This window comes from Gobio gobio (genome assembly GCF_949357685.1).
Source record: "Gobio gobio genome assembly, chromosome: 5".
Taxonomy (NCBI): domain Eukaryota; kingdom Metazoa; phylum Chordata; class Actinopteri; order Cypriniformes; family Gobionidae; genus Gobio; species Gobio gobio.
The window spans coordinates 14,344,099-14,366,730 of NC_137101.1; the positions used below are offsets into that span (position 1 = coordinate 14,344,099).

The window sequence follows — 22,632 nt, forward strand, 5'->3', positions numbered from 1 at the left end:
ACAACAGTAACATAACAGCCACGTGTTGGAATGTTTTTAGAAAAGCACCTGCCTCGTGCTGTGTCTTCGTTTTTCCGAAAACACCCGATTACGATGCGGCTTTTCTATTCCGAAAACACTCGATCACATAAGGTGCCTTCGGGTTTCCGAAAATAGCCGAACACAGAGCGGCCGCTTTCCGGAAGATCCGGGTGCTGGGGCTTCAACATAAACAGCAATGGCGGAGGCAGCGGCAGCGTCAACAGCGGCTCCAGCAGTTATCGGAGGCTGGACGAAGCACGTACCCTGCAGGTTAGTGGAAATTCGCCGCGGAACGCGGTTATTGGCATATTTAACGGTCACAGATATAAAAGGCAAACGCCTGTTTGTGCGTCGATGGCGAGGCATCGGATAGAGCCGCTGTCTTTGTGCTGAACTGGATGAGTGTGTGTTTGTTGTTGTAGCACACCGATCAGCCATCAGTCCGACAGCGGCTGCTATTTTGCGGTCCTTTCTTCCCCTCTCTCTCTCTCTTTGAGTGTGTTTATCTCGGCAACAGCCATGTTTGTGAAAAGACAACACGGCACTGCATCCACCACATATGGCAGTCAGTTTGACAGCAAGAGTATTCAAGGAAGCCATTAAAAATCTTGAGTTTAACAGTCTGGGCAGCAGCAAATGTGTCAGTGTCAGCCTCGATGATTTATGTTTATGAATTCACTTATCGGGCTTTATTCTAGTCTAGTCATGACTGTACAAAACGAAGCTTTTTTTAACCTGCATATCTAATGGTATAAAATGCCAGTAGAGATTTCAAACACAAGTAATGTTTACATTAGCTCTGTTGTCAAATATAACATGCACATATGAAGGGTTATTTTGGTCAAGCTGTTTATTATGCAGTAAATGATGTGGGCTGTGCATCTTAGTCATAGTCTTTATAAGGCGCCTTTGCTTATTAGTATGACATCTTGATCATTTTATGTTGTATGCCAGCCTTTGTTCATGCCTTCAGCTGTCTAGAAGCCTAAAGTGGAGTCTGTATGAGTGTTGTCATATGGTGCCAAACAAGCTCTAGTCTCAAAAAACATCTTCATTTATAGGTATTTCATGCACGGCCTTTGCAAAGAGGGTGACAACTGTCGATATTTACACGACCTCAGTAGCTGCAAGCCAACCATGATCTGCAAGTTCTTTCAAAAGGGATGCTGTGCTTTCGGGGACCGTTGCAGGTAAGAGACGTAATGATGCAACGTATTGCATATTTGATTAGATCCTCAAAATGTGCTTCTAAACAACTGGGAGGATCTTGCATAACGTCAAAGGTAATGTAATCTGCATTTCCGTGTTCAGGACTGTAACACGTGAGTGTGTTTAAATGTAGTAGAAGTAAGGAAGGCTTCTGAGAAGTGTTGTGTGTTGCTTCATTACGTGCCTGTGACATCCGAGACGCAGATTTTTCTGTAAACAAGTTGTTGAGTTTGTCACTTCCTTAAAGGAATAGTTCACCCAAAATTAACATTCTGTCCTCATTTATTCGTTTCTATACCTCTACGAGTTTCTTTTTGTTGAGGAACAAGTTTTGAAGAGCATTTTTTTTGTCCTTAAACAGCAGTGAACACACACTTTAATTGTATGAAGTCATACAGGTTTGAAATGCCATGAAAGAATTTACATTTTTGCCTGAACTGTCTCTTTAGGAGATTATATGTAAAAGTAGCTACTAAAGGTCAAGTTGTTTGCGTTTAAAGCATTTGTTAAATTTGGCGTTTTAAGAAAAAAGGCCTGCAAATGGAGCATTTGTGTTGCAGTTATGCTGTCTATCGATGTATATTAAAAACCAACATTAATGCTACACAAATGCAAATGGCCTGTCGATAGGCCATTTCTTTTTGAGTGCACTTGCCATCTAAAGGTATATAAATGGCAACAAGTGCATATAAACAGACCACCTTTGGCCAATGCAGTCAAGTGCAAAGCGCTCGAAGCAGTGTAAAAATTAGCCTGCGAGCCAGACAGTGCAGACAATGTTTGTCTCATATCTGTCTGCGGTCAAGTGTGTCCCCATAGTAACTGCTGCCCCCAGCTCGGCAGTATGGGAATGTCTTTGTTTGCCGAGGCTGTTCTATGACAGCATTACATCTGACCGAGAGCTCTTCTTGCTCGGCTTGAGAGGATCGTTTCCTGTGGTTTCAGGGTCTTGAGCTTAAATATCTGATGTCTGGAGTCTAGATTGATGTCTGACAGAGTTGTATTGTCAGCATTGAGATTATCTTTGGGAGGTGCAGTGACGCTTTTGTCCCCATATGGGGTTTACCGCATTATTGTTCCTGTGTTTTTTCTGAGGGAGGGAGAGTGTGCGTAGAAAGGGCCTCAATGTATGCTTCATTATGGATGGATTCTCTTTGCTGCTTTGTGTCTATCTCTGTCTCTTGCTGTCTCCTTCTATGTGCCCTCCCCCCACCACCTCCACCTCCACCAATCTGGGGGCCAAGTAGAGCAGCACACTGCAGCCTGCATGGAAATTACATAACCCCAGTGTGTTAACATGCATCTCTCTCTCTCTCTCTCTCTCCTTCTGCTGCTGTTGCTACCGCTGTCAGGTTCATTCGGTTCACACCGCCATTCTGCAGTAGCCACTTGTGCTTCCACCGTTGTCATTTATTTATGCAACCCCCACCCCCACATCCACATATATAGGCCGACACGTGCACAAACTGGGCTAGAATAGGGCTGAACGACCCAAGAGGTTTGAGGGGTCTCTGGATGCTTAAGGAAAGAAGCATTGAAGCGTGTTTTGTTGGGGAATAATGAGACGGATGAAGGTCAGATGCTAAACTATATGATATGACAATGTGATCAGGTTGTCAGCTATTGTAAATAATAGTATGCTTTGAGACTATCACATTGAAGTTTTTTTAAATGCGTTTCCTGTAATATAATTTTATTTTATTTAAAAATGGTATTGTCATTTTTGTTGTACAGTTATTTAAGATAACTATATTTAAATTCAATTTTCTGTAAATAATATAATAAAAAATAGGGCTGTCAAACGATTAATTGCGATTAATCGCATTCCAAAATAAGTTTATTTACACAGTGTGTGTACTGTGTATAATTATGTATATTTGAATTCACACATACACACATATATATTTAATAAATATTTTCATGTATATATATATTTATAAAAATACGCATACGTCAAATGCTTGAATGAAGTTGGTTTTAATAAAATGTATAAACAAATAAAAACAATACCAATATGCAATCGTTTTTTTTATTTTATATTACTCATTACCTGTAATATGTGCAGCTCATTACTTATTAAAAATGAACGGTACACTCATGAACATGGGTATATTTTTAAATTGCTGAATTGTATTTAAAATTAACCTTATCTTGAGGAATTCAAATGGATTGGTTATTGTCTTAAACAATCATTGCATGTGAAAACTAAGCTCTTCCTTTTAAACAATTATATTGTCTGAAACATGACTTGAGATTCAAACAACCCCAACACTGCATTAAAACATGCACTTGTACACTAAGGACAGGTAACTATTAGTAAGGAGTTTACAGAGATTATTTAGTTTTTGAAATTTGTAGCCATGGCGTTTCAGTTAGCATGCTTGTAGACAGGTTTCACTGTCAAACCCACGCAGAAATGTTACGTCTTTAAATGAATCACCTCTGTAAGTGGCTAACTGCTGCAATTATAAGTGTGAACAAGACATGTACTCACCATGGTAACCACACATACTTCCAAGTTTGTGACCGTATCCGCTTCAGAAAAAAAAAAATCACCAGTGAAAGACACACCAACACCTAAGACAGGAAAGAAAACTAGCTGCTTAATGATTATAATGTGCTAAAATTGCTATGTCTGAAAAACTTGTCTGAAAATTGAATAACACTTCATAACTATAACAAATCAAAGGCAAGCTTTGCACATTTTCAGATATACTACTTAGGCCTAGGGGTGCAGTTTCATTGCACTGCATGCATGGCTTACCTAGTGTACCAGTCTACGCTTTATTGTATTTTCATAAAATTTGCATTGTGCCCCAGGTATGAACATACCAAACCTGCCAAGCAAGACGAAGTCCCTAGTTCTAAGCCGTCGGTGCCGCTGACCGCTGCTCCCCTTGCTGGCACTCCTGATCCCGTTTCTGATGGGCCAGGTGGCACGACCGACGCCCAGGAGAAGCCCCAAGGCTCGGGGGCAGTGGACTGGGTCAATGCTGCCGAGTTCGTGCCAGGGCAGCCCTACTGTGGGAGGGGTGAGTGTAGCAGGGAAAGATGTTCAGTTGTCACTGCCAAGACAATCTGTGAAAACACGGTGCCAGCAGATAAGCCAACCATTCGGTGTACAATATGAAGGCAGTTTTACAATAATGCTTTTATATTCGGTTTGCTTGGCGAATGCCTTAGCTCGTAATAATAATGCTATCACTGTTGTGGTACTGTTTTGTGGCATGCTTCTTCGTTGCCGTATACAAGAACCAAAGGAACGGAATCTCACTTCCTGGAAAATAAATTTGACAAAACGTATCTGGATTCACTTTCTCTGATTCTTTTACAATCAGATTAGGCTTGAGGTGGATGCTTTTCAATATAATTTTATGGTAAAACTTAGCAGGTTCAATTCAACATTTCATGAAATAAGCATGAATTTTTTTGTACAGCATTTATAAATCTAGATTAATTTGTAGATATAATAATATTCAAGTCATTTGCTCATGAAATATGAACTAATGTTAATTTATACTGTTTAAAGGTTAAACGTATTCGCATATCGAAATTAACATTAACCAAGATTAACATTTACAAATACTGTAAAAGTTTGTGTATTGTTAGTTCATGATACATAATGCGTTAACTGTTACTAACAAATGGAACCTTATTTTAAAGTGTTACCAATTGATTTTTACCATGGTATGGAATGTTGCATTGACACGTTTTATCCAAAGCATTCAAGCTACACATTTTATCAGCATGTGCATTCTCTGGGTATCTAACCCCATGACCTTGGGAGGAACGCCAAGGAATGCTGTGATGACGCACAATGTTAACCATGGTAAAATAACTAATCGTTAAAACTGTGGTAAAAGTTCTGCAACATAATATAAAAAAAAATTATGTTCAATAAATAGTTGCATTTATAAATAATTATTTTGTGTTGCAGTTGTTATTAATATATACAACTAAAAATATTAAAAAATAATTTTCTTCAATTGAGAGGAAAAAAAGAAGCTAAAACCATAAATATTAGATGACAAACTTTGGGGAAAAAAATTAAATCTTGCCTTGGCTACTAGCTGAAATAAAATATGTTGAATTGCAAAAATAACTAAAACTGAAATAAAAATCATAAAGCTAAATGGAACTTTTAACCATTTGACGCTTACGATTACGCCAGTGTGATTAGAACATTCAGTGTACAGTATTTACTCTATTCTTCTCCCAGCTAGAAAAAAATACTAAAAATTACAAAAGCACATAAAATTACTAAAATGAAAATATAAAAGCTGATTCAATATATATAAATAATACTAAAATAACACTGCCATGCAGAAATGTAGCCCATTAACCCAACTGTAGGCTCTTTACAGTTACCAAGCAATGTAGCAACTTAGCACATTCTTATAGAATGTGTGGCCACAGGTGTGCATTTATCGCCATTTTATGACTACTTTAGATGCAGCTCATACAATCAGTACTAGCTGTTTTATAATGCAGCATAAATATTCAGCCCTTTACTAAACTTGGACTGACCCGGCCTGCACACACAGCAGATCTCAGGCTGTGCTCCACCAGTGTGCTCTCTTGTTCTAACTGGCCCAAACCCACTTAAGGGGTGACTTCATCAGCAAAGAGCTGAAGGAACAGTGCTGTTTCTTTCATAGTCTCTGGGTGGCAGCCAAAACTCCAACATTCAGGCAAGCAGGTGCTTTTCTTCCAGCTTTACTGTGGTAGACCACATCACAAAACTGGTCTTTAGGTTGACTAACATTGTTTAACACAGATTGATATTCTTCAGCACCCACACGGGTCCGCTATGCATTATTGTGTTCCTATTCCTTTCCCAGGAACTTAAAAATCAACCTTTTTTTTGTTCCTCCCGCAGCTGACCCAGTGCTGTGTGAGGGGCCTGGTCCTCTCATCGAAGAAGAGTATGAGAAGGACCAAGCTAACAAAGAACTGAAGAAACAGCTTTGCCCATACGCCGCTGTTGGCGAATGTCGCTATGGCCTCAACTGCGCCTACCTCCACGGCGACGTTTGCGACATGTGCGGCCTACAGGTGCTCCACCCTTCCGACACCTCTCAGCGCTCGCAACACATCAGGGTGAGTAGTGGATTGACGTCCTGTTTTCATTGTCTTTTTTTAGAGTAAAATCTCACCCCGTTTGTTATTGGCAGGCCTGCATCGAGGCTCACGAGAAGGACATGGAAATCTCATTTGCCATCCAGCGTAGTAAGGACATGATGTGTGGCGTGTGCATGGAGGTGGTGTTTGAGAAAACCAACCCCAGCGAACGGCGTTTTGGCATCCTCTCCAACTGCAGCCACTGTTACTGCCTCAAGTGCATCAGGAAATGGCGGAGCGCCAAGCAGTTCGAGAGCAAGATCATAAAGTAAGCCTGTCCTTAAGATAATTAAACGTGTATTAAGTTGAATAGGTTTCTAGGGAGGTCAACTCTAATTGTCCACCTCTTCTTTTAAAGATTATTACTGATGTAAAAGGGAGATTCAATTTTATGTCAAATTAATGTGTTCCCCGTCAGGTCCTGCCCAGAGTGTCGAATCACATCGAACTTTGTCATACCAAGCGAATACTGGGTGGAGGACAAGGATGAGAAGCAGCAACTCATTCAGAAGTACAAGGATGGCATGGGGTACACACTTCTGATACAAGTTTACTGCTTGTTTACTGTAACAATGTCAATTCTGTCATATACTGACTTCTTGAACAATATCTTGGCCACTTTTGTCCATATAATGAATTTAAAAGGAGGCTGTAAAAAAAAAAAGACAATATGCACCATAAATGTTTTTCCACTTGACTAGTGCACTATATTCCAGTTCTTGTGAAGTCATACAATAGCTTTGTGTGGTAAATGTACCAAAATGTAAAGGGATAGTTCACCCAAAAATGAAAATTACCCCATTATTTACTCCCCCTCAATCCATCCTAGGTGTATATGACATTCTTCTTTCAGACGAATACAATCGGAGTTATATTAAAACATGTCCTGGCTAATCCAAGCTTTATAATGGCCAAAGGCCAAAATTTGAAGGCAAAAAAAGTGCTTTCATCCATTATAAAAGAAATCTACATGGCTCCGGGGGGTTAATAAAGGCCTTCTGAAGCGAATCAATAATTTTTGTAAGAAGAATATCCATATTTAACATGTTATAAAGTAAAATATCTAGCTTCCGCCAGACCGCCTTCTGTATTCAACTTACGGAAAAAGCATAAATGCGAAATTCGCATGCAAAATTTTCGTCCGTCAAAAAAAAAAAAGAGGTTCGATTTTCTGCGTTTTTCGCATCCATGTAGCCAGATTTGGTCACAGGTCTCCCTCACAATCATCCCTACAGTGCTGATGCCCAACCTAAAACTGCTGGCAATGGTGGTGAATGAATCGCCAGTGCTCCGATACCTACAATTATATATTATTGTATCAAAAATACTACAAATATTATTATATCACAGCTATAATTATAGCACACCAAGTCCCTGTAAACAGTGTGTGCGCGTGCTTAGACATACTGCCAGTCTCTGTACAGGATCAATTGATTCACGGAAATTGGTGGTCTTCTTTTTAATATGTGGCTCCAGTATCGCTAACAAAGCATCAAACTGAGCCACTGACATTCTAAAGTAAACTTTGAATCGGTCTGGATAATCCCGCAGCTCCTTGATAAGGAGGTGGAACTCTCCTATACGCGATCGCAGGAGTGGATGGACCCAATATTTCCTCTTTCTTTTTAAGAAGAGAGATAACCAAAAAAATCGTCCTCACTACTTGAAGACACCATTTTGTATTGTTTTTGCGTTTTTTTCCGTAACTCATTCATTAATACGCATTGGACTCAGGGTGCAAGGTCTCTGTGCGTGACGAATTTTTCAGATCACGAAATACGAAAATTTCAGACTGTGTGCAAAGGCCTTAACTGGCATGACGTGACATCGGACGTAGCGTAAGCCTTTTTGAACTGCGAGAGCTGTTATACTTTCTGCGTAAGTTGAATACGGAAGGCGGTCTGGCAGAGGCTAGATATTTTACTTTATGAAGTTTTAAATATGGATATTTTTCTTACACAAACTCATCGATTCACTTCAGAAGGTCTTTATTAATCCCCTGGAGCTGTATGGATGTCATATACACCTAGGATGGCATGAGGGTGAGTAAATTGTGATCTTTTTCATGTTTGGGTGAACTATCCCTTGAAGTAACTGACTAAAAATCTTCCCCTCCACTGTAGCTCTCAAATCAAATATACCTGTAATAAACTCTCTTCATCAAATTTGACATTTAGTCATGATCAATGCGAGAACCATCGAAGCATTTGGCTTCAAGGCAAGTGCCATTTTTGAAAGGCATACAGATTTTGTAGTCCTTTAGTTTAGTGAGTAAATGACAAATGTCTTTTTTTTTTTTTTTGGTGAAGTGTCATTTTAAAGCTGAAGCGTTGTTGTAAAAACCCAAGGGTTTGTGATTTGCTTAGCTAATACGTTTTATCCATATTCATACCCAGGAGTAAATCTTGCCGATATTTTGATGAAGGCCGTGGGACCTGTCCGTTTGGAGCCAACTGCTTTTACAAGCATGCTTTTCCTGATGGCCGCCTGGAAGAGCCTCAACCCCAGAGGCGACAGACCGGCTCCAATGGAAGAAACCGGGTAAAGCTTCTACTGAAGCCCAAGGGCTATTTTGTCTCGATGTTACTGCCAAACTGCAAATTTAGTTTCGGCTGGCGTGAAAGCATATCGAATTTGCATAATAATGTGTAACAAATTCGATCATTGCCATCTGATTGAGCCGATAATGGAATCTGTATTGCAGAACTCCAGACGGACGCCACTGTGGGATCTTTTCGACGAGCGGGACAACAGCGACAACGAAGACGAGGAGATGGTGACGTTCGAGCTCAGCGAGATGCTCCTCATGCTTCTGGCTGCCGGAACCGACGACGACGTCACCGACTCCGAAGATGAGTGGGATTTGTTCCACGAAGAGTTGGACGATTACTATGAGCTATACCTATAGCAGGGCTCCATCCGTCCTTCGCTAACTCCCTCCTAGACTAACCGTCGTCCCAGTTTACTCTATTTCTGTCCCTGTTAGAAACTAGACAGGACTGTCTTGTGTGACTGATGGGCAGTAGCGTCTTTTTTCCCCTGTGTTGTGGCAGTGCCTTTCAGCAGGCCATTAAAAACAATGAATTCATTTCAGATACAATAAATGAATATAAAACACATGTCAAAAGACAAAAAAATAGCTCTTGTGCTAAAATATTTTCTAGAAAGCCTTCTCCATTCTGTGAGTCTGTTCATGTCTGGTTAATGTACTAGAATAAGTATAAAGAGCATAAACAAAAGTAATTAAAAAAATTGCAAGAAAGGACACTAAGTTATATATGAAATTGCAAAGATATAGCTAACAAACCTCGCCCGAGTTGGTCTGCGGTGTGGGTTTGAGATGTTTATCATTGACTGTGAGGATACAGCAACTGTGTATGACTTCACTAACTGGTGGCTGTTAATGCTTCTGATATTTTTGAAATATCCCTCTTCTCATGCACTGATTCTAAATGGGTGGGAGGTGGTGGCGGCGGTGAGCTTCCTGGATTTCACAAATGCACTCGTCAACATTCATGCGGACAACTCGTAACATTTATCCCTAAATGTAATGTCCTTTTGTTCCCCTCTATTAAGTTATCCACTGACTTTTTTTTTGTACCTGTTATAAAGCTGTACCTGATTAGCTGTGGTATCCCATGGGAAGTCCCTATGAACTGAGTGCGCTGAAATGTTGTGAATCTGGACTCCCAAAAGCAGACTTAAATGCATTCAAATACGAAGCTGAATGTTCATCAGTTTAACTGTCTATTAATTGTACATCTGTTTTGCTTCAGTGAGTATTGCATATTAAGCTCAGCTGGCAGTAGTCAAACCACAAACACCCAATTGTTATTCGGTTCTTGTCGAACTTGGTTGATATGCATATGTTTATACAGAAATGTGCTTGTTTTCTATGGTTCAGAACCATCCAATGTAACTTGAAATTAAAGTTTATTATCAAAGTATTATTTTTCTGTGGATTTTTATTTGAATTGTGTCAAATAAAATCAGGTTGTGTTTGTGTGATTGAGACTAGCCTGCTATCACGGTGTGTAATTCGGCTTGTAAAAAGTTGAAGATGGGTTAAAAAAAGTTAATTCTGGCCTAAAGGATATTCTTCTTTTTTTTCTGTAAATACATAAATCCTAAAAGTAAAAAAACGGTTCTTATTGCCTTTTTTTACTTTTAGGATTTATTTATTTACAGGAAAGAAAAAAAAAAGAACATCCTTTAGAATTACTATTAGAATTCTGACAAAAGACATCATTTTTAACATGAAACAATCCTCAGACTCCCACATTAATAACTGATAAATAATGTATAAATGATAAAAGTCATACTAGGCTTCTGATGTCTTGCATCAGGCTTCTGTGAGTGATCGTGCTTGAATGCACATCACATCTTCAGACAAATCTGACTGTATAAAAGAACCACTTTTGCATTTGTATGGAAGCTGCTTTGTGAAAAAGCAATCATGCAGGGGTGCAGCTAAGGGGGGGGAAAGTTAGGACAATTCTAAGGGCCCACACACTTTTGGGGCCCCCAGAGATCAGTTTTATTAGTAGTAACAGTACTAGTAGTAATGTATTATAAATGTATAATCTACCAGAGTTACAAATATAAAAAAATGATGGTGCATTTCCGGCAAAATCCAGCAAAACGCTCCACTCATGAACCGCTCACGCTCACCGGTAAAACTACGTTCACTCATATCCCACTCCGACATGAAAATTCTCTGTGCTATAATTGTTGCAGTCATTAAGGTATTTATTTTTATATTTATGTTTAAATATTATAATGTTTTGTTTTTTTATGTCTATGTTGTCAATCTATGTCGATTATGAAAAGTGAACAGCATGAGATAGGACACATCATAAGATGAATGGAGTTGATCAGACATGATTGTGACCACTTCATTAAGTTTTGTTTTCTATAAATTGTATCTTAATTTTAAACAATGTTTCATCAGCCAATTGGGGCATTCTGGGTTGAGCGAGCGGAGCTTAATTGGTCAGTATTATTAAATTGCAGACAAAGATTTTGGATAGCTAGGTTGGTGTGGTAGAGGGCCCAACATCAAATTCTTCCATATGGCCCAAAATTGCTAGCGCCGCCCCTGCAATCATGTATCATAAATAGTATCCTTAGTTTATCTACATTATCCTTTCAGAAACAAAACAAATAAAAATAAATGCCATGTGTTTCACGTTATTCCAGGGATGTCCCATTTTCATAGAGTATTAAACATTTATGAAAAATTGTTTCACCAAGTATGCATATTGTGCATATAGAGGAAAAAACAACTTGGGAATAACGAAATTAATACATAGATCAATAATTATTTTTGTAACATTTAACGTCTTTACTGTTAAATGGTTATTTTTGCTGAAATCGACGTATCTTGAGCTTATTAATACAAAAAAAACAACATTCGTTTTTCTTTCTCATTATAAAAATATTTATAGATTTAAACGCAGCACTAATTTTAAACGTGGATGTTATTTTTTTTTTAGTTTTCTAACTATTTTAATCATTAACTTGCGTTGTTTATCAGTTGTTATTTGGAGGGATTGGGTAACGTTAAATGCACTCCAATCCAACGTAGGCAAATTCCATAACGGGATTTCCTCCTCTGCCCCCTTGAGCGGCTATCATTACACTAGCACAGCCAAAACAAGTCGGGAGGAGAAGGCATGAATACAATGACTGCTGAAATCATAAAAGACATCTCCCAGCCCGACTCACCTGTCTCCTCAGCACCAGAAAACGGACAGCTGTTGTTCATCCGAAGCGTCGCGTCCAGGAGGGACACGCAGACCACCAGCGGCAGTGCCAACCTCGAGGAGGGCAGCTCCCAGCCCCTGGTCTCCTCTGCCACAGCTCAGCCTCAGTCTTACACCATGACATCGAGCGAATTCATGCAGTCCACCCCTCTGTTCGTGCAGAGGTCCAAGAAGAACCTGTTTTATAAGATCCTCTGCTTCCTCGTGCTCGTTCTGCAAGGAGGCATGTTGGATTTCTACCTCATCGTCTTCACGGATCTCTACTGGTGCTCGTGGATAGCCACGGATTTGGTGGTTATATCGGGATGGGCGATCTTCTTCATGAAAAACGCCAGGAGCAAGCGAGAACGCGCCTGTGGTTTCCACCAGAAGAGCTCCATCTTCGGGTGCAACCTCGGCGAGTTCACCTTCGCGTACTTGGCATGGCTAATCTACGTGATCGCTTCCACCCCGAAAGTGGTGCTCGTTCTGGAAACATCCATCCTGGATCTTATTGCCCTGAAGGTGCCGTTTGGCATCACTGGCTTCAAAATAACCATGTTGCTCTGCGCGCCTTTGCTTTACTGCCTCATCAACTCCATCATTGAAGACCCGAATGGTGCCACGCGCTTTCACTCCCAAGGCTGCTTCATGAGCACCTGCTTAGACATCCTGGACAGCTTCACGCTGGTGGAACTGATCCTGAAAAACGAAATCGCCAACATATACCTTAGGTACACGGTCGTATCCGTGTATTTCATCGCATTGGGCGTTCCGGTTATTTGGCTTTACGAGTTGACGGCCTCAGAGATGAACTGTCGCTGGATTTGGGCGAGGTTCTTCACCGGCGTGCTGCTCAACGCACCGCTGTTGGTGGTCAGATGTTTCCTCGTCTTTGTTTACAAAATGCCCATATCGGTTTTCATGTTCAAGAACATCTTCTTCTTGGGGTGCAAGTGCCTGGAGCTGGTTGAACAGTGCGCGTCCTTACGAGGTGTCCGGAGGTTTGCACGTGGACGTGGGGGTAACACAGCCCAGTTCTCCCATTGCGTTTCCGAAAACGACATGTGTCCCCACGGCTATGTGAACACGCTGGCTGTCAATACTCAGTCGTAGATACTCTTCACGGACTAACGCTGACCGGAGGCCACGTCCCACAACAGTGTGCATCAGCAATTTTGAGGGGAGGTACTACAGGTGCTTGTCAGGGCATTACATGAAATTATAATTAAATCGAAATAAACCAACTAAATTTGGTAAAAGTCCAATTATGCGGTGGTTTAACAGTACAGTAACCACAAATGTTAGCAAATACACGCTCGCGAAACGACGTAACTATAGCAACAGTCAGCTCCGGGCGTTAAAATCGATAAAACGTACTGTTTATCAATTTATTTTATAATTACAAACCACAAATTAATAAAAAAAAAACAGCTTTTAAACCAACGTCTTCAACGTCTTTGCTAAATGAGCCTAAATTTACATCTTACTACATTTTCACAGGTGTGCATAATATAACAAGCACACACACAAACAGTTTTAATGTAACGTTAGGCCAAACTTGTTAATTGTCTGACTCTTTTGAAAAAATACTTTATTTAACAAAATTAGAAAAACAACAAAAACACCGACAATTAGGCTACCATATAATATAGGAAGCAAAAGTAGGATTCTGTACGAATCCTGAAAAGTTAGGTTCATTAGCTATACAAGCAAAAAGCCATTTGTCAGACATTCCCTAAAATAGGTAACTAATGTACATTATTTACGTTGTATGTGTGATCTAAAGTCTTTAAAAAAATGCTTATAAACATGTTAGCTAGTATTTGAGATGTTTTGTGAAAATTATGTCGAATAAATCCAACCTAAATCCACATTTATGCCCGTAGTACCTCTCCTTAAAGGGATATTCACCCAAAAAAGGAAAATGTTGTCATCATTTACTCACCCTCATGTTGTTCCAAACCTGTTCAAACAATTGACGCGAGCCATTGACTTCAATTGTATTTTTTCCTACTATGGAGTAAATGGCTACCGTCAACTGTTTGATTACCAACATTCTTCAAAATATCTTCTTTTGTGTTCAGCAGAAGAAAGAAAGAAATTCATACAGGTTTGGAGTAAAATGACAAAATGTTCATTTTCGGGTGAACGATCCCTTTAAGAACACCCTGTCGTTCTCCTCCTCCACTCTCAACAGGTGCTACAACCAAACCACTCAATGTGCCAATGAAAAACATTCCCACCTTTGACCTCTGCAGTATATACTTAATGTATTGGGATGTGACTGTAAACCAGTGCTTATATGATGATACGAGAATCTATGATTTGCACTTGTTTTGTGAGGCACTTTAATTACGTGAGGACTATTCAACCGAGGAAATGGTATAAGTGCAATGTTGTATAATTTATTTTCTATGTAAAAATGTCCTCAATTTAGTAGGCTAACGTAGACAGATGTTTATAGTGTTTTCAGACACCTTGTCAAGAGATGTTCCTAAATGCACTTATCAAAAGTGTAAATATGCCTTGTGACTTGTTAGGCTTGGTGTACACTTCAAATCGTGAATGTGATGTAGTACTTTCCTATTTGAAATACTTTTGTCAGTGGCAATGGGACTGGAAACTGTCGAACAGTGTATGATACGGATTCGTGATGTTCCTTAATGTTAATAGGCTAAGCATATTGAGGATAATGACCAAACTCCATTGCTGCTCCCAACCAGCCATATACCATCGTCAGATTTTACAAGGCTACCTCTCTTTACAGAACCTCATGTTTGAAATCATGAACCAGTCAGTTTATCTGCTCGATTCCAAATGCTATTTCATTCATGCCAGTAAATGAGGTGTGATTATCACAATTAATAACATTTGGACCAACCAAGCCAATTGTGATAGAGCTGATAGACAGATTGCGAGAGGACACAATCCATTCATCTACATTTGTGTCTAAATGAGATTCCAGATATGTATATTTCCAAGCTCTTTAGTTACACTAGGAATTACACCAGGAACCTGAACAAAAATGTCAAAGCCAAATCATTTGCTTAATATCCAAATCTCACTCTAATTCTTGAATGGACAGTTTGCACAAAAATCAGGTAATGTCAAACCTGCAAGACTTACTTTCTTCTGTTTAACAAAAAGAAGAATGTTTTTGTGCATATAATGAAAGACAATGCTGGTTTGGACCCCGATGACTTTCAATGTATGGACAGCAAAAATATTTTTCAAAATATCTTATGAAGAAAGAAATGCATCCAGGTTTAGAGTGACCTGAGGGTGAGTAAATAGGTATAACTGTGAGAAGAAAACTTGTCCTGTCACTTTTAGTTGAAACAACAGAGTATTATATATTCTAGTGTAACATGTAATTACTAACACTTGTGCATCCTTATTCTAACATATTATTACTCTTGTGCTTTGAGGATTGGGGTACAGGGTGAGCTAAACGTGTTAAATATGCAGGCCGAAAGTGCATTATGGGATTTTTGTGCCTCATTGCGCAGTATTTAACCTGACAAATATATACCACTGCATACTACGCATGTTTTTTAAACTACAGGTTTTAGTGTATGATATTACATAACTTTTTTGATAAGGAAATCGACTTCCAACCCCACCTCTCTCTATTTATCCATAATGTTTTACAGAGAATTTTCTTGCAAGGGCTTTATTTTGCAAGTTAAGTTACTGTTTTGTTTACATAAGACATTATTTGCACTGTAACAGCTGCAAGGGTCTGGAAGTATCCTGGTTAAAATTAGTCATTTGAGGTCCAGTTGGATGGAATTTGATGCAAATAAAGCAATTCTTTATCTAAATTATAGTAAAAAGCACACAACAGAAGATTACCAAAGACATCTACTCGTTTAATATTATATACAAACTTCCATAGTAGATGGTTATAGCTGTTAAACTGGAATAAACTATAAAAAAATAACTTGTGCAATATAATACAATAAAACATTTGGTCTGAGCAATTAATATGAAAAAACAGGACAAATGTATCATTTCAAGCCCAACCAAATTACTTAGACTTGTGTTCAGTAGCTAAACATAAGCTTAATCATGTGCTGTGCTGTTCTATATCAAGCTGTATGACAAGGTACATGTTCTGCTCCACAGTAAAAGTGAACCAATCACAACTTTGTGTTCATGTCTAATCATTTGTTATTGATGTAACACTTATGCCCAGTTTCACAGACGAGGCTTAAGCATAGTCCCAGACTAAAATGCATGTCTGAGCTGTTTAAAATGAAAGCAACTTGCACTGACATATCTTCAAATGTGTCAGTGTCATTGTTTTGTCTCAAGATCCGCACCAGCAATGTTTATTTAAATTTGAACTAAAGCCTAATCCTGGCTTAATCGAAACCCTGTCTGTGAAACTGGGTCCACATTCTTTATAAAAAAGATGATCGCTGAACCCATCATCCATCTAGTATATTTCCTATTGTCCATCCTGCAATGACACCGACACAAATAGTTTGAATGTTTTCCATAGACAGTTCAAGAATGTTCTGGCAGTTTGTTGAAGAAACTTGAAGAGATGGGGCTGTTATAGAAAAGTTCCATTTGTAACTTGGCTAGAGAGGCAAGGTCTTCCTGAACCTTGGACTCTTCTCTCACTGTGGAATACCGGGAACCGTATCCCTGATCGGACCCTCGTGATGGTCTCGTCTCATAACCTCCCTCCATTTCACTTTCCTCCATCTCCACTGGCTCCATTGAGGGTGGAGGTGCTGCTAATCTGCTGTCCTTCAGATAATTATCTGACGGTTCTCCCATTGAAAACGCTATAGGAGGATGTGATGTTTCCACTGGAACTGGTCCAGCAAGGAGATATGGGTGGATTTGTGGGTCCACTGGTGTCACACTGGGTATTTCAAGAGGATGTTCCACTGCTGGATAATAGGAAAGTACTTCACTGTTATCTGGATGGACTCTGGGATTAATAATCATTATGGGCGACTCTTCAGGATTCTGAATTTGGGGGATTACAGCACAAACACTCTGTGTGTCTTGATGGATGTCCACCTCTTTCACAAGGATTGGGAGTCCGTTGTTATACACCGGTACTAATTCATATATTGTCGGCATGGGCACCTCAAAAAGTGGATCAATTTCTCCTCTCACATCCTCCTCGCTGCTCACGCACTCTTTCTCAAACCAGTCCGGGTTCTCCATTTGGTGCACCTGGAAGGCTTCGATCGCATTCCTCAAGGCTTCGCCCGAGGGGCATTTGAAGTACTCGTGCTTTCCAATACCTTCGATACAGTGCACCGTCCCTTGCTGATACTTCTCCACATCCAGGATACGGAAGTAGAGCTCCTCGAAATGCTTCATCAGCTTGTATTTGACCGCAATGTCAAACATAGACGGCACATCGCCCTCACTGCATACATCGTCAAAGTAAGCCACCAAATACTTCCCGTAGGAAGCCGGACGCTGCATATCGGGTGTTATCAGCTGAAGGGCGAGAGTCAGCATATCACCAACCGGAGAGCGCACATCCTCCCGGAGGAGGATGGGAGGCTCGCCGCAGATTGCCCCCCACTTGGCTTGCACTCCCCGGGAGCAGAGGACCAAGATCTTGTTTGACGACTGCTCAATGTGCCTCTTTTTTTGCTCAATCCACTGCAGCCGGCCAATGGTGCCGAGCCATGTCGTGTCAAGTAGGTCCAGCACAACATCGGTGCCGCATTTAGCCCGCAGGAAGGCACAAAGCTTCAGCACTATGTCTGTGTAAAGGGGATGATCTCTGGAGTAGATGATCAATATGGATCGTGGGCCGGGTAGAACTGGCGGTTCTAGAGGTTCCACTGGCTTTTCATCACCGCCATCTTAAAATACATTTTAAAAATGAGAAACACAGATAACCCTTGAAATTTACTGCATATTAGATGTATTTTTTTCAGTCTTCCTAGCACTGCTTATGTGGTTAACCACAGGAAGTTACTCTACAAAAGATATCACTGCCACTGTTGTGTAACACATGATAAACATCACAGGCTGTAAAGATATAACATATCCTTCTTAAACGTCACTGCTTACCTTTCTGTGGTTTCCTGTAGCGCAGATAAATGGCAAAAACACCAATGCCACAAATTAGGAGGCATAATCCAACAACGCAAAAGATCCAAAGTCCTGAGTTCTCAGGAGGGATTCTTATTACTGAAAAACATGTATAAAAATGAGTAAAGTGGCAATATGCTTTTTACTGTATTTTATCTTACTAATTCAAAACGTTGCTCCATACACACCAGGACCACATATGTTAAAACTATGGTTCTTTCGACGACAGTCGTTGGCACACATCTGAAAATATGGCTGGATCTAAATTGGAAAAAAGGCACTATTTGTATACATTTTTACTCTAATATTACTTCATTAATGGTGTAGCACACGTTTAGGCTTACACACCTGAACATCGAAATCGCAACATGTACGTGACCAGTATTCCAGGTCATATGTCTCATTTAGTAATGTCTTGCTCTCCTAAACACAAAAAACACCCTTTGAAAACAGTTTCATGTGCAGAGTCAAATCATTCAGTCTTATTCATTTGGATAGATTTAAACATACATAGATAAAATGTCTTACTTTATAAAGAGTCTTCATTTTGCTGTCCCTACCGCACTTCACAAAAACGTTGTATTTGTCTGCATTCTCTCCAGGAGTAAACGCAACATACAGAATATCCTTGCCATTTAGACCTGTAGTCCTCCCTACAGTAATATTGGGTTGCCATGTATCCCCTAATAGAAACATCAAAACAAATGAATCTCATTTATTGGTTTAGATGTGCACATTTACTATTTGATTAAGATAAACCAAAGTTCTCTCACCTCTCTCAAAACATATTTTGGACTTTCGCATCAAACGATCGTCACAACCTGTGGTTACAGATTGAAACTGAATATAAACTCTCGTGTAGATCTGAGCAAAGAATTTTGTTTAATTCAGCACTTACCTGGAACATCAACTGTTCTGTTGACATTGTAACTGGTGTGTTCTAAATTTGGCTTGGGAAGGTTGGAGACAGTCACTATATATTTACTGCCTGGATCCACCACAACTTTATCCAGAGAAAAAGACCACTAAAATAGAATAGATAATATTTCAGTATTTGTGAATAAATAAATAAATAAATAAATAATTGAATCAATGAATCAATCATCTTGCCTTTTCACCAGCAGCACTTCTCATGGCCTTAAAATCCTGGAGGAAATTGAAATGAACACACAGCTGTTGATTGGTGGACGATTCTATCACACTAAGCTCTGTTCCTTTCAAATAGCTTGTGCTTCCTACAAAAAAAAAAGGAAAAACAACAAGATTATTAAACTTGATGACTACAATCTGTAAATGCCAATTGGAAAGACAAAATTAAACTAAGATCCCTTTTTAAACCATGGCTGTTTGAACATGTTATTGGTAACACTTTACAATAAGATTCCAGTTGTTAACTACTAAAATTAGTTAACATAAACTAACAATGAAAATTAAACAACATGTACTTACTATAGGGTAGGATTAGGATTTGGTTGAGGGTTAATTGCATGTCATTATGCATAATATTAGTATGGTAAATACATGTAACATATGTAACACTTTAAAATAAAATTGTATCTGTTAATATTTTTAATGAACGTTTGTATTTTTATTAACTAAAATGAACAAAGATGAATAAATGCTGAAACAAATACATTTCTCATTGTTACTTAATGCATTATATGATGGTATAAAAGGGACCTAATTGTAAACTGCTACCATGTTATTCTAGTATTGTTCGACATGTTTAGCATTAGAAACATCATCATAGCTTTTAATAAAGTAAAATGAAGGTTTAAATGTCCAATTTAAAAGCATCCCTTTGCTTTAAACGTGTTTTTACCATGGCAAGGAATTGAAATGGATTTCTCCATATCCACACAATGTAACAAACACATCTAAATGATAATCATTACTTGTTGTAATGATAATACAACAAGTGACCCACCTTCATCCTTTGCTTTCCATTCTGCCACAATCACTGGCTCCCAATCGTCTTTCATATTTCTTTTCACATCAACAAACACTCTAAAATCATCAGGGCCACTTGGAGTGAAATCTGAAGGAGTGAGCCATCCTTTATACATGCAATTATCTGTGGGGGAACCATCAAACCATCAGTTAAATTATAAAATACAATAATAATATACTTTTTTTTAAATGAAAAGATTAAAGAAAAGACAAGTACATACTAAACTCTGCTTTGCATGGTACTTCCTGGAAGAGAAAGAAAGGAAAAGAAACAACAATGGATGACACAAATATGATTCTCATTAAACACTTTCGACCCCCCACAAACGGCCGAATATCAGATGTCTAAATAAACACATGAGGCATATAAAACATATATATAAATAAATATATAACACTTTTTTGGGTATCAGGTGATCTTTATGCATTGTCTTACCTTTTGTGTACAGTTCAGAGAGAGCCCATCATCCATAAGTCCGAGATTCAGCACTACAGGTATGAAGGTGAAAAACACAACACCTTTCAGGTACAAGAAACTCATGATCCTACATAAACCTAAAAGTACAGCTGAAAGACAAGTTTAAGACAAGTTTTAATAGGCTAAGTTCGACTGAAAGAGTACAGTAAACAAGGTGGCGTAGGTGCAGGAAACAGTCGACCTAAAAAAGCTTCCTGGAATCAGTGTAATATGCAAAGCAACATGACGCACACCTCGTGTACTTTGGATACGCGCGACGCGACGCAGCAAAACTGGAACAACCAATGAGGAAAGCGGTGCAGTTGCGTCGCGTCATAAGATGTGTACTGTAGGCCTACAGTTCGCGTCTTGTTATGACAATGATAAAAATTGTTGTTACTGTTCTTTCATGAATTTAATAATAAAGAAAAAAATGAATGCTCACAAATCTGTATTTTATAACAGTAAAACCTCTTTTAATGTAGTTGATGTTATATTGTGTTATGTTTATCAAAATAAAACTGACAAAATTTTGTGCGACATAGCAAGACTCAAAAAGTCTCCTGCATCTTTGTTTTATGTTAGTTTGCATTATTATTATTATGAACTGTTAATGCATAATAAAAGAGCCAAGACAATTAGGCCTAACGCCAATAAGCATAACATTTTTTCCAAATAATGAGTGTCAGCACGAAAAAAGAAAGTTAAGAAAACGAAACCATGAAAGCAACCATGTAAATAAATAAAGAATCGATCAAATGCACATGTAAACAACTTAAAGGCCTATAGCCTACTGCACCATAAAAATCAGTTATTCATTTTTATTTTATAAATAGGCTACCTTTATTAGATAGATACAACACGTTTTGTATAAATGTTAACGTTATCTTAAAACACTTTTAGCAGTTCATTTAGCATGTCACATTAGAGTAAAGCAGCACTTTTTTAAAATTAAACTTTGGCACATTTTTATTTTTACTTCTTATTGTTTGCATCATTAAAGTTGACATATATTCAACAGTTATTTGTATATTGTCAATAAATATTTATTTGTATGTTGTTGCGTCTGTAACGGACACACACACACACACACACACACACACACACACACACACACACACACACACACACACACACACACACACACACACACACACACACACATACAGACAGTATGTGCGCTTCTGTTCTTGAAGATAGGCAACGATTTGTTTTGAACATTTTAGAGCAAAATGTCAGAATGTCAAAATGTAATTTAAAATTAACGTCTTTTTGAATTGTGGGGCAATCCTGATGTTTGGGAAAGCAGATCGTCTGATATTTGCTTATATTGTTATAATTAAATAGGGGGGGGGGGGGAAATATAATTATAATTATAAAATATAATTTGTGAATTGTATTATTTCAGAAATGTGCTTTTATTATAATATGTAGAATGATTTGGTTGAGTGGTCTGTTATGCTTAATAATAAACTGTATCCGCGACTTTACGTTCTCCGATTTATTCACCAGCTGCAAATGCTAAAAATAATAATAAACAGCACTAGTTTTTGTATGAACAATCATGGATTTAAAAATGCATAGTAACTCTTTGTATTTGTAATGAATGTTCAGTTTTAATCCAACTCACAAACGTCACAGACTCCTTTAGACTCCTTTAGAACGTTCGGTGAGTATAACAGTGAGCGCAACGGCTTATGCTTTTTGTAGCGAGTCGGCGAGTGTGTGAGTATGCTGTGCTTTTTAATCAGGGTTTGGGGATCTGAATTTTAATATTTTAATAACTCTGAGAAGAATCTGCTTAAACTGGGATGTTATTGTCTCGATGTACTGTACATTCAGGGGCGTAAATTTCCTCTAACAGTTGGGGGGGGGGGGGGGGGGGGGTAAACATGAAATTTCTCAAGAGCAATTTTTGAAGGGGACACAAATAATACAGCCAAAATCGTACTTGTAAGGATATGTGTACCACAAAAAAAATATATAATAATATTTAAAAAAAAAAAAAAAAAACATTTTGTGCTTATTTGGGGTTTTGGTGCACTGAAA

General features: G+C 38.7%; 3 protein-coding genes across 4 annotated transcripts; 2 read left to right on the plus strand and 1 right to left on the minus strand.

Moving 5' to 3' along the window:
- Nucleotides 1–10,298, plus strand: mkrn1 (makorin, ring finger protein, 1). 2 transcript variants are annotated; one of them, XM_079816594.1, is made up of 8 exons: nucleotides 1–291; nucleotides 1,083–1,211; nucleotides 4,051–4,262; nucleotides 6,110–6,330; nucleotides 6,405–6,619; nucleotides 6,770–6,880; nucleotides 8,748–8,892; nucleotides 9,056–10,298. In XM_079816594.1, exons 1-8 carry the CDS (start codon nucleotides 218–220, stop codon nucleotides 9,257–9,259), a joined length of 1,311 nt encoding a protein of 436 aa, XP_079672720.1. In that variant the 5' UTR covers nucleotides 1–217; the 3' UTR covers nucleotides 9,260–10,298. The 2 variants fall into 2 exon arrangements, with proteins under 2 accessions (XP_079672720.1, XP_079672721.1); XM_079816595.1 differs by lacking the exon at nucleotides 1,083–1,211 and having other exon boundaries at nucleotides 190–291.
- A 1,697-nt stretch (nucleotides 10,299–11,995) lies between these two features.
- tmem121b (transmembrane protein 121B) lies at nucleotides 11,996–13,689 on the plus strand. The gene has a single exon (XM_079817392.1). It carries the CDS (start codon nucleotides 12,027–12,029, stop codon nucleotides 13,209–13,211), a length of 1,185 nt encoding a protein of 394 aa, XP_079673518.1. The 5' UTR covers nucleotides 11,996–12,026; the 3' UTR covers nucleotides 13,212–13,689.
- A 2,262-nt stretch (nucleotides 13,690–15,951) lies between these two features.
- il17ra1a (interleukin 17 receptor A1a) lies at nucleotides 15,952–20,811 on the minus strand. The gene is made up of 11 exons (XM_079817267.1): nucleotides 20,563–20,811; nucleotides 20,348–20,372; nucleotides 20,104–20,250; nucleotides 19,287–19,411; nucleotides 19,075–19,201; nucleotides 18,950–18,997; nucleotides 18,705–18,859; nucleotides 18,525–18,599; nucleotides 18,365–18,437; nucleotides 18,156–18,275; nucleotides 15,952–17,944 (listed from the first exon to the last, which is right to left on the minus strand). Exons 1-11 carry the CDS (start codon nucleotides 20,665–20,667, stop codon nucleotides 16,611–16,613), a joined length of 2,334 nt encoding a protein of 777 aa, XP_079673393.1. The 5' UTR covers nucleotides 20,668–20,811; the 3' UTR covers nucleotides 15,952–16,610.
- Nucleotides 20,812–22,632: the final 1,821 nt, after the last annotated feature.